The sequence below is a fragment of the Plectropomus leopardus genome, chromosome 19 (assembly GCF_008729295.1).
Source record: "Plectropomus leopardus isolate mb chromosome 19, YSFRI_Pleo_2.0, whole genome shotgun sequence".
Lineage (NCBI taxonomy): Eukaryota > Metazoa > Chordata > Actinopteri > Perciformes > Serranidae > Plectropomus > Plectropomus leopardus.
In genome coordinates this window covers 8,164,199-8,176,698 of record NC_056481.1, presented here as the reverse complement: position 1 = coordinate 8,176,698, position 12,500 = coordinate 8,164,199, and the positions used below count along the sequence as shown (strand labels likewise).

Genomic DNA, 12,500 nt, shown 5'->3' with positions numbered 1-12,500 from the left:
TTTTTTTGCGTCTGTTGAAACAGATCAAGAAAGGCAGTCGGTATAAAAGTTACTCAGTGCTGTTTAAAAGAGATAATTCCCTGAATTTCGCCAGCTTTTGGGTCCGTTGCTCAGACAGGCTGTATTTGTACTACGCTTTTCTGTATTCCCCACCACCACGGACACACAAGAGGAAAACCTGCGCCTCTCTCGCTCTCTAAAACTCCAGTCGAACGGTAAAACTAGGCAGCGCTGATTGAATATTAATCCAGATTATGTTACTGCACTGCCTATTTCTCACCTAAAATGTTCTCTTGTTTTATTGTGCCACATTCAGTCTGAACAGTTATTTTACTCAAACATCATTTTACAATTAACAAAACAAAGCAAACGTGGAACCACAAAACAAAAACAGAAAGACAAAAAAAAAACTCAGACAAAACAGACAAAAAAACCCCAAAAAAACACACAAAACAGACCCCCCCTACACACACACACACACACATACACACACACAAAAACAGACAAAATAACAACAAAGGAAAGAAACAGACCAAAATTTAAAAAAAAAAAAAAAAAACAGACAAAATAACCACAAAAACAACATATTTATTGTTTAAAATGTCTTCAGAAACGTGTTTTAACGCCCCGTTTCACCCTAATGGCGAGAGTTTGTGGACAGGAAGTGGGCGCCATACTGCTTCCTGCACAGTGAAAGTGGAGGCTGAAAAAACGGAGATCAAACAGTAAAACTAATCAGCGCTGATCAAACATAAACCACGATTCTGGGAGGAGATTGCATATTTCTTGTCTCTTGTCTCCGATGTTTTCAGACGTGTGTTTTAGCTCCCTGTTTGACTGTAGTTTCGGCCAGCTGCCGTTGTGTCAAACGGACGAGGTTGCATTAGGTCACCAGTCCGATGCATTCTGGTAGTTGTAGTTTTCTACCTCTTAAAAAAGTAAAAGCATCCTTTTTCTCTGATCATGTACCACCAATTTCAAAAATATTTTCCGTCTTTCTGCTGCAGAGATGAGAGTTAGAGGAAAACAGAGACGTGCTGCTTACTCACATTTCTTCGGACCGGGCTGAATCCTGGATTCACCGCACTGTTCCACCCTAAAACATGACAGAAAAACTGTTTTCTGAGACTTTTATCATTAAAATAACGAAACTGAAAGCTTTTCAACTTTACTTTTCTGTGATGATTTTTGAAGGTTCACAGGTGGTAGTATTATTGTTGGCGCTGCTGTCACAAAGAACGTCGATCTGTTCATTTAGTGGATGTCGTTATTATTGCTTGTTTTGAACTGCAAAGTTTAAGCATATTCTTATGTAATTTAAATGGAAAAGCAAATCTGAAAATGAAAATGCAATGACAGAAATGATTTTTACATTTCAGAATATGGGTGTATCACTTGATTTATGAATAGAATCAAAATTCAATCGGCCAATTTGCATTTTAATTTTCATCTTCAAGAATGCACATTCTTTGACATTTTGAAAATGAAAAAGGAGAGGACGTGTTTTTAATTTTCAAAAAATGCTCCAGTAAATTGGTACTTTTCCGTTGTTATTTTTTTCTTTTTTTTCAGCTATTTTTTAGGTCATTTTCCTGTCACCGTCTACTTTTTCTTGAAATAAATCAAAGCAGTTTGGCCACATTGCAAAGTTTTAAATGCTTGTAAAAGGCGTCTGAACACAACACATGAAAACTGATGTTGATCCAAGTTTCAAAGGGTTAAAGTTGAAAAAAAAACTGGTCAGTGCTTTAATAGACAAACCACAGTGTTGTGTGTCTTTGGTATTTCTATACTGCAGCATCTTATTACTTATCAGTATTAGCTAATACAACTGTATCTGTGATATGTTAATTTTGGGCTCTAGTCGCCACGGCCCTACCTGAGTGTCTGCAGGCTGCATCGTGGGTCGTTCTGCAGAGCGGACAGCAGCTGCAGGCCGGAGGCTCCTGGGTGGTTGTAGCTCAGGTCGAGCTCTTTGAGACGAGATGAGTTCAAAGCAGATGCCAAGAAAATGCAGCCTTCCTCCATCACTCTGCACAGGGACAAACTTCAAAACAGACACAAAAGGCATTTTATCCACCTGATCTCCAAGACAGCAGCAACTGAATTTGCATGTTTGGCTCCGTACTGCAGGGACACACAGCTTGCTTGTCTTGGGGGCCAGGGGCCAGTCACAGCAGCCCCATACATGTTTATGGGATTTTAACATTTGATGGTATTTAGGATGTTTTTAGGATTTAAGGATAAATTCTGGATTTTAGGACATTTCTCAGATTTTAGGACATTTCTCAGATTTTAGGACATTTCTCAGATTTTTAGAACATTTTTAGTATTGAAGGACATTTTCTGGATTTTAGCACATTTCTTAAATGTTAGCACATTTCTGGGACTTAAGCACTTTCTTAGAATTTTAACACATTTCTAGGATTTTAGCACATATCTTGGACTTTTCAAGGATTTTAGGACATAGCCTTAGCTTGGACCTCTGTTGGGGTGTGAATGATCCTCCACTGGCATTTTATTTTAATATGAAAGCTCTATTTTGATGCTGTTTTATGCTTTCTGGCAATTTATGTATACTAAAAGTACAAAAACAATTCCCAGTGTGAACCACTTTATTTTATTGTGAATTAGAAAAGTGTTGTGGGGTCACTGGGTCACCATATCAAGGGCCAGATTTCGCCTGCAGGCTGTTAGTTGAGTATCACTGCTGTACTGTATCCCGCTGTTAAATAATTAATCTGGCATGAAATTTCACTCAGGACACTCACGTGAGTTTTTCCAGTTTACAATCAGGACTCCCCAGTCCACCAGAGAGCTTTTTGACTCCTACGTCCTGAAAGTCATTGTCAGACAGGTCCAAGACTGTGAGCTGACAGGAGGCTGAGCTGATGACTGAGGCCAGGGCATCGGCGCTGTGCTCTGTCAGGTTGCAGCTTTTCAGTCTAAACACACAGAAAATACAGAAAATTGTTCATAAAAACATCTTTTTCTAACCCTTTGAAAACCTAAGAAAATTGATTAGATTTCTTTCAAAAACATGACAAAAAGGTAAGAGGGGACTTTACTTGACAAAAGAAAATACCAGAAAATACCAGAAAATAAGAAAAGTAAAAACAATTACATAAACACACACACACACAAAAAAGTTAAAAAATAATTTTTAAAAAGTGTACATTTTTTGAAACATAATTTGAAATATAATTATAATCATTATAATTATATATATATTTCTGTATATTCAATTATTTTTTAAAATTCCCCTAATTTTCAGGGAATGTTCTTGACACCTCTTATGAGTTTCTTGCAATTTGTCGAACTTTTTTGTTTTGTTTGCAAAGTTGCCTATTGCCTTTTCCCCCGTGTTTTTGGAAGAAACCAGTTTGTTCAGGTATCAAAGGCTTAAATAGCTTGTTAAAGTCATCGGGATGCAGCACAAGAAAACTGATGTCGATCCAGGTTTCAAAGAAAAGATTCTGGTAAGGTTCTGACCTGAGTGTCACCAGTTTGCTGTTCTTCAGTCCTCCAGAGAGCAGCGTTATTCCTGCATCTGTCAGGTTGTTGTTGCCCAGGTCCAGCTCTCTAATCTGGGATGAGCTGATGCCAGTCGCCAAGATTTTACAGCAGGCCACGGTGAGAATACCAATGCATTTACACTGCAGGAAGAAAGACAGTTTGAGAGAGAATTTAGGAGTTTAGATACCACCTCTGTTGAGGGGTGCAGGCAGTCCTCCACTGGCACTTTTTTGATGAACAAGCTCTATTTTGATGCTGTTTTATGCAGTTTGGCACCTTATGTACACTAAAAGTTTAGACAGCACTTACTTTACCACTTGGGCTGTTTTCACCACGGGCAGCATCCTCCTAAGACCTTCTTCTGACCTGCTGTAGTTGCTCAGATCAAACACACTCAGCTCTTCTTCTGATGTCAGTAAAACAAAGACCAGAGAGGCCCACTGCGCAGAAGAAAGTTTGGTCTTGTTAAGACTGCCCGATTTGAGGAAGCTCTGAATCTCCTCCACGAGAGAGTGGTCGTTCAGCTCATTCAGACAGTGAAAGAGATTTACGCATCTGTCTGGGGACAAATTTTCCTTGATCTTCTCTTTTAGGTGTTTAATGATCTCTGTTCTTGTTTTTGGGTTTGTTCTGTTGCTGGTCATTAGATGTTTCATCAGAGTCTGATTGGATTCCAGAGACAGACCCAAAAGGAAGCGCAGAAAGATGTCAAAATGTCCATTGTCGGACTGCAAAGTCTTTTGTACCGCTTCCTTGTAGAGGATGAGCTCTGATGAATCCCTGGAAAGGAAACGTCTTGAAGCAGACGACTTCTTGACCAGGACGTTGAGGTTGTCGTTGTTGAACTTTAGGTAGACGTACAGCGCAGCGAAGAATTCCTGGACGCTCAGATGCACAAAGGAGAACATCTTCTCCTTGCACAGTGTCAGCTCCTCGTGGAAGATCTGTGTGTAGATTCCTGAGAACATGGACGCCTGAGTGACTTTTATACCATTGAGGATGAGGTCGCTCTCATAGAAGATCAAGTGGCCCTTCTCGAGCTCTTTGAAGGCCAGCTGACCCAACGAGAGGAGGTTAGCTCTTATGCATTCGGCGTTTGACTCTCTTCTCCCGGGCAGCCTCTTCTTCATATTCTCCACATACAAGGACACAAAGTGTATGTACATCTGCGTGAGGGACTTTGGTGTGTCTTTACTGTCTGTCGTCTGCAACTTCTTCTCAAAGACACTTGCCGCCATGCAGCAGAACACAGGTATGTGGCACATGATGTAAAGACTCCTGTAGGATTTCACATGTGCGATCAACTTATTTGCTAAGCTCACATCACTGATTTTTCTCCTGAAGTACTCGTCTTTCTGAGGGTTGTTAAACCCTCGCACCTCGGTCACTAGATCAATGTACTCCAGCGGGATCTGACTGGAAGCCACAGGGCGAGATGTTATCCAAACAAGAGCCAAAGGAAGCAGTCTACCCCTGATGAGGTTGGTCAGTATCACTGCAATCGTGGTTGGCTGCGTCACATCGGACAGTATTTCGCTTTTGTGGAAGTCCAGAGACAAGCGGCTCTCGTCCAGACCATCCAGGATGAAGAGCATTTTGTTTTTACCAGTAGTGAAGATTCCCGTGTCTTTTGTTTCCGGGAAAAAAACGCTGAGAAGATCCACCAGACTTATAATTGCCTTTCTCATCAGATTCAACTCTCGAAATGAGAGCGGGAATACAAATGCCAGGTTTGTGTTGGCTCTTTCCTCAGCCCAGTCTAACGCAAATTTATTGGCTGATACAGTTTTTCCGATGCCAGCGACTCCCCGCGTGATCACAGTTCTTACGCGGCAGTCTCGCCCCAGTCGAGGAGCAAAGAGTTGATTGCAGTGGATTGATTTCTCTTGGAACTCATGTATCCTGGATGCCGTCTCAATCTGTCTCACCTCATGCTCCTTATTGACTTCCCCGCTTCCTCCCTCAGTGATGTAGAGCTCTGTGTAGATCTTATTGAGAGGTATCTTGTTTGAGTCCATCGTCATCCCCTCGAGCAAATGGCTGAAGTTCCTCTTCAGAGTAGCTTTCATTTTCTCTTGACATTCTGTGATCTTATTGTCTGAAGAAGAAAATACAGCAAAAGGAGTTTGTTTTCATATTCCTTAATAATCAAGGTGTCAATTCATAGTTTTCAGTCATGTGACTGATGCAGAGCTCTGGAGGGCAAAACAATGTTCCAACATGGCGGCCAATCGTGGAAACTCCACCAAATTGCAGCACAAACTAGTCAAATTTCCATCTGTTCAAAGCTATAAATATTTGGATCATCTTTCCAAAGAAGAAAAAAAAACAAAGATATGTGAACACTACAATTTTTGGGGACTTGCAATCCATTAACAGCACCCGCTGAAGTATTTCAGTGACTTAAAACAACCAAGTTCCTGCTAGAGCTAAACTACGTGACGTTCACATCTATCTTGTGGAGAATCCCCTCCTTACACTACCGCCAGGATGAAAGCGTACAAAAGTACAGACAGAAGTATGTATTTTTAGTCTGGCTGGATCAGTAATGCTGCAATTTGGAGGTGAAAGCCAAGAAATTCTTCAGTAAGTACGTTTATATTCACAGTTAAGTTGAGCTGCAGCTCATAGCTCGATAAATTGGACTGCTGTTCTTGTCCCAGTATAAAAGCACTGGGGTAGAATTGTTTTATTGAGGGAAGTATGTTTGACTCTGCCATAGTAGGTGGCGATATGCTCCCTTGTACCTAGTTTCTATTGGACCTTGTTCCAGTTGATCTATTATGTCTCATAACAAAAATGTTAGCAAGCAGCAAACAGGTTGCACGTCAAACGGCGCTGTAGATTTTATACGCAGGCCTACTCTTCACTTTACTTGGTACCTTATTATTATATACATTTTTTTTGTTTGTTTTTCCCGGCTTTCTTTCTTGGAATAACATGTTTACATGTGTTTTTTAAGTCCGGTTTTAGTCGGACTCAATAATTTGACTTTTTCTAATATCATGTACCGAGTGTCAAAACAAAGGTGCGTGTTAATTAGCTGACATCAACAAGTATAATGTTAACTCTTCAAGGCCACTGGAGTTAACGAAAACGAACCATATCAGAACATTCATACAATGATATGAGTAAAACTACCATAAGTAAAATACTCTGTTTTCTTGAACTTATCTTTGACAAACAAAGAAAATTCTGCAAAGACGTGTATCTGAGCAGATAAGCGGTAGAAAATGGATAGATGGCTGGACGTGTATCTGATGGTTGCTATTCTTTGCAACTAACTGCACAAATCCAGAATCTACTCCTCTGGGTTTTCTTTCTGGGACACGATTCATAAAAACACAAATTTAGCAGTAACTTAACGGCAAGTAGCGGCAAAAAGCATTGTCTTGCCCTTCAGGTGGGAGTTCCTATGAGGACTCGATTTCACATGAAAACTATAAATATGTCAAGTTTCTGAAAGTGGTAGTACTTACTTTGGGGCTGTAGAGCACCACAGCTGTCTGCAGACTTCAAGGTTTCTTCTGAGGAGACAACAGACCCTGCCAAAGACGGAAAAAGATCAGCAAAGCCCAAACCTGTGTTTATTTACCCATGTTTATTTATCTACCTTGGCCTGTTGAGATGATACTGATGCTTATGTTGCCGATGCTAGAACCAATGATGGAGGGAGCGACCACATTGCCTCCGCTCTGAGCGCTGTAGCTGGGTTGGAAATGATGAACCGCAGCCTGAATAGTGGGAACTAACTCTGAGGGGAACAACAAAACTCAGTTTCAGCAGTTTTTTACAAAAATGCAGAGAAGCAAAGAATCACTGGAGAACTTAAGTCATTTATTTTTCAGCCAAATCACATACTGTAGCTCTAGAACTGGGATTCTCCTTGCACACTTTAATTATTTTCATGACTTTTGGTCCAATTTTTTGCCACAGAAAGTTTTAATTCCTAATTTGTCATCCTTACCTCGAGCGGCATTGTCTGTTTTATTAGCAATGCTCTTTTGCTCCTCATCAGCAGTCTTCATATTTGTCCTTGGACATGAGACAGACTTTCCTGTGCAACAAAAACATTTAAAAACATTTTTACATACAGAATGACTGTGGTCAGTCAAGGCAAATATTCAGTAGGTCAAAAGCTAAAATAAATTCTTACCTTCTTCAATAACAACTATGATCGGCAACTGATTCACACACTGACAGCGTCAGCGTGTATGCAGAAGTTTTTGGACATGCAAAAAAAAAGTGTCTTGCTTCCTTCCTGGGTGATGGTGAAGAAAACAGGAAGTTGGTGATTCTTGAATAAACCGCAGCCCTTAAAACAGTTTCATTTACTCAAAAATGAAGTTCATTTTCAAAAACCTGCTGTGCTTTCTTGTAAAATGGTACATTGATCTTGTTATGCAGTATATCCACTGTTGGAATAAACAAAGTGCATTTACTCAAGTACTGTACTTAAGTACAAATTCCAGGTAGGCCTTCTTGTACTCTATTTAAGTATTTATCAACTTTATACTTACACTCCAGTCCATCTCAGAGATAAATATTGAATTTTTTGCTCTACTGCATTTGTCTGACAGCTTAACATTACAGATTACAGTTTTAAACCTTTAAACTGTGGACTAAAGGACTCTAAAGAAACTAACAAAAAAATCGTGGAGTGTTATGGGGAGAGCACTTGAGTGACAGAAAAAGAAAAAGCAAAAGCCACATACTGTGTTGCATATATTGCTCTTTTATTGAATTAAAATGTATTTATTTGACAGGGACAATGCATCTGAACATAGTTCTAGTACAGAGTATGAGACTGTTGTATTACAGATTATAGCTGTTGCTAACTGTCAACTCTCCCTCGTTGGGTTTTTACATACAGACCGGCAGTGTTGTCAAAATAACGAGTTTTAAACATCAAAACACAATAAAATACATATATCATAATACAAACATTGCAGTATAATTACCAAATTACACTAATACTTCCTGGAATTTTTCAGTCAAATAAGCCGAAGTGCATAAGTGTGCACAGCACACAGGTTTGCTTTTAGCCGCACTTAACCATAAAGTGCTGTAAAAGATTTTAAGTCTGGAATGAATTTGATTTCTGTTGGCAGTGTTTATTGCTATTGATTGTTAGCTTAGTTGTTTATCAGTGTTGATTTCTCATTAGCCCCTTTGAATAATAAATACTATGAATATAAGAGATAATAATGATAAGAGTAATAATATTTTTTTGAGGGGGGATTGTTGGGGGGGCTTGTGTAGGGTGCTGATTGTTTCAGGTCCAGCACTGCGACAAGGTGTACCAATCTGGTTTCTTGTCATCACATGCCTTTGCCTTGTTTGTGCCAAGAGCTGCTGACTTTTGGGTAAGGGTAGAATTTTAGTAGCAGACGTATATCCAGCGTGGCTGGAGTGCGAATCTGTGCCACTTGGTGGTGCACATGCAGAGACGGAGGCTGAAACTGCAGGTAGATCACCTGCAGACTGCAGCTCAGGGTTTGGCCTGTCTGACAGCATGTACGGTTCAAGATCTGCATCAGAATAAATATCCCTGTTGAAAGGGGAAATCCCTGTAGACTTGAACCCGGAGCAGATATTTCGTGGTGTCATGGCTGACATGAAAGCCTCATTCACACATCCAGGGATCTGGTATATGCTGGGTGTTTTACCTGGGTTAGATTTGTACCAACCATCAAGAGCTCTGCGGTAAAAGTTCTTAAACGAACCAAAAACGGTCTTGTGCAGAGGCTGCAGGCGATGGGACGTGCGGGGTGGAATTGGAAGCATAATAATACCCTTTTCTTTTGCGATATCCCACGCCCTCTGTGACATCCTGGCCTGAAGGACTAGCAGCATGGGGCGGTAAGAGGAGCAGTTGGTGTGCCGAACCAGATGTTCAAGGACCTCGACAAAGGCGTTCTCATTGATCTGACCCGATGGGGTGGCGGTACCAGCTGATCCCGGAGGTGCTCCTGTGATGAAGTGGTCGCTGTATTCAGTCCCTGGGAAGATAAACATGGGAGGGGCTGCATTCCCGGTGGCATTGACCGCACAGACCACAGACACACCTTTTCCTCTTTCAGCCGGTCTGATGACGCCCACTTCCGTCTTCCCGCTTACTGCCACGACCTGCTTTGGTGTCTGGTTTGTTGTGAATCCCATTCCAGCAACATTATAGATCATGTTTGGAGGGAATTTATACCTGAGAAACAAAGACATGAGAGCGCCGTGATGAGAATCCCATTAATGAACCCTTTGAAACGTGAAGCGACATCACTTTTCCTCATGCTGCTTTCAGATAGGGTTTCTTCAGCTTCAGGCCAGGTTGATAAAAGACTTTTTAATGCCACTTGAAATTCTGTTCAAGACAAATTATCTAATGACTGAAAATGAAGGGATCATTTTAATTAACACAAACATGAACTTTTGTAAAATGCTACATTATCACTGTCAAATGTTGAAAGAAAAACCCTTTTTACAGAGGAAGACAATGAACATATATAGTCATAAAAGTATCTATTTCACTACAGAAGTGGGACATTTCTGGTATTTCTGGACAGTTTTCCACTGATTGGATACCCATCATGACAAGTTTAAGAAAAGAAAGTCGTTACATTATTTAACAAAAAAACAAAAACAAAACATATTTCCAAACATTTTGAGATTTTACGATGTAATGTAAAAAAAATAAAAACTACTACTAGCGCACGTAGATAAAATCCAACTTCCCATGTCTGAGCATTTTTAAGACTTCTGAATGATTAATTTAAGTCAATTTAACACCATTTATTTTTAGATTAATTAATTTCATGTCTTTTAAGACTTCTTAAGGATCCACTGGAGCTCTGTTCAGGTGTATTTCACAAGAACTCAAACTCCAAACCTGTGGATTTCCATCTCCGGACGTGGGAGCGATATTACACACACACACACACACACACACACACGAATTTTGTCACCTGTCCATCACTTCCGACAGACTGTTGAAGAAGTCCCCAACTGTAGTTTTGTCGGAGAGTGTGGCTGTTTCCAGAGATGTCCCTTCAGACGTACAGCACAAGAGCTGGTGGCTTGCCATCAAATTACTGGAACAGCCTTGACCTAAAACCAAAAAAATTAATTCCATCAAGATACTGTTTTTATCTGCACAAGATAATTAAGCCTTTGCTGACCTACTGAATAGAGTGAGGTATTGTGGCTGTTTTTTTTCTCAGTGCCTGGATGATACCAGTACCAAACTTCTTCCCAAAATAAAGCACTTAACGACGGTCAATGACGTGAATGAACGGCTTCGTTATTGCAAAGGTAAACTTAAACTTGAAACTGAAACAATATGAACAAATGTTATTAAAATGTACTAAAATATATAAATATGAATTACAAAACACGATTACCAAATTCACGTAATCTCTCTGCAGCTGCATATTTCTTTATTATCTGTTTAGGACTGCCTGAGATTGTCACCACAACCAGAATAGGTGGTCCACCTTAACAGTCCACCTTAAGGGAGCCTGGTCAGTTTCCAATGTGAGTCTAACTTTGCTCACTAACTTCAGAGCTAATCCTCTTCACTTTCATCAGCAGGTGGCACAGAAACATGAGAATTTGCTGTGGTCTTGAGGAGTTGTAACATTTATTCACAGCAAATAAACTGTTCCCACACTGCACTGCTATACACTCTGCTCCTCTTGGTCCCTAAATTTTGCTGCAGGTTAGCTGCTCTCCTGTTCAGGTAGCTGCAGACACAAAGGCAGCTTCCCAGAGGAAATGAGACTTTAAGAGAGTTTATTTCTTGCCATCTGCTTAGAAGTGGTGAATAAACAGCTCACGGCAATTTATTACGCTACAGTCCGGTTAGTACTGCGCCTCATTTTCTCAGTTAATTTAACAATTATTTTTTCTATTAAACGACTAACAACTAATTGATAGAATATTCAAAAGATTACTTTTTAATTACTATTTTAATATTACAATTAATTTACCCAAAAATAATTATCAAAAACTTGTCTCATTAATATTTCATTCCATCATTTTCTCTTAAAAACAACAGTGATATATTTTAAATAAACTAAACAGAGACAGCGAAGTCTCTGGCAATAAAAATAATGTTATTAGGAATGCTATACCAATTCCAAATACGTATATAATATTTAATATTATGTATTCGACTTGCATATACAAGGATTAGTCATAATTACCCCAGCGTACAGTTGTCATTTGTCAGTTTTTTAAACAGTCTGTATATATGTTTATTTCTGCTGTAAAGTCGTGCATTTTAACACGGGGGTCTGTGGGGATTAACCTGCTTTTGGAACCAGCCTCATAGTGAATTTAACTACTTTAATGATATAATGAATTAAAAAAAGGGCCATTTATATGTTTGAACTAGAACGTTGATGCCCCTACAAAATATGGAGTCAACAAGTCAACTCCTTGGCATCACATGATGAACCCAGAAGCTTTAATTCCACCTTTTGACCTCAATGTCAAATTGGCTTTAAGTCCAACATTGTTCCTGTGTCCAGTTGTCTTCATCCATCCATGATCACAGCCAGATAGAAATTAGAAGTACTCACTGCTGGGCGGCAGAGCAGCACAGTTGTCTAAGGTATCATAATCCAGAGCTTCCATCACCTCTGAGGAAACAACAGAGCCTGGAAAAGAAATCAAAAATCAGCAAAGCACAAGGGACTCTCTAAAAAAATGTGGTTTTGCTTGGAGGCGGAGCCTTACGCTCTGCGTCACACACAGTGTTGTGTGCCTGATGCGTTTTGAACTCACAAGCCGTAACCCAAGAAGTTGTTTATTAACTTGATATTTGCCTTAACCCCATGATTATTAACTTCAAACAGATGACTTTGTTATTTGTATAATCATGTATTCACCAAGAAACACTTGTTTTTTGCTCTTTGCAAATGTAACTCTAGCATTTGCGTCCAAAGGTAGCTTCTTCACAATTAGCTATGAAGTAATTTTCACGTAAT

The 12,500-nt window shown here is 39.8% G+C and overlaps 2 protein-coding genes across 2 annotated transcripts in view; both read right to left on the bottom strand.

Annotated features, from left to right (window-relative positions):
* Positions 1-7,743, bottom strand: part of LOC121958413 (NLR family CARD domain-containing protein 3-like) — an 8,621-nt gene extending 878 nt beyond the window's left edge. The window contains 10 exon segments of the mRNA XM_042507319.1: positions 1-11; positions 1,050-1,096; positions 1,880-2,047; positions 2,772-2,945; positions 3,493-3,656; positions 3,822-5,614; positions 6,996-7,061; positions 7,130-7,270; positions 7,484-7,573; positions 7,673-7,743. The exon segment at positions 1-11 is cut by the window's left edge and continues 878 nt beyond it. Coding sequence (XP_042363253.1) covers positions 1-11; positions 1,050-1,096; positions 1,880-2,047; positions 2,772-2,945; positions 3,493-3,656; positions 3,822-5,614; positions 6,996-7,061; positions 7,130-7,270; positions 7,484-7,544 — 2,625 coding nt within the window. The 5' untranslated portion in view covers positions 7,545-7,573; positions 7,673-7,743.
* A 485-nt stretch (positions 7,744-8,228) lies between these two features.
* Positions 8,229-12,500, bottom strand: part of LOC121958403 — an 8,301-nt gene continuing 4,029 nt past the window's right edge. The window contains exons 6-8 of the mRNA XM_042507308.1: positions 12,093-12,170; positions 10,476-10,617; positions 8,229-9,718 (exon numbers count right to left, since the gene is read on the bottom strand). Of these exons, the coding sequence (XP_042363242.1) occupies positions 8,680-9,718; positions 10,476-10,617; positions 12,093-12,170 (1,259 nt within the window). The 3' untranslated portion in view covers positions 8,229-8,679. The remainder of the gene's footprint in view (positions 9,719-10,475; positions 10,618-12,092; positions 12,171-12,500) is intronic.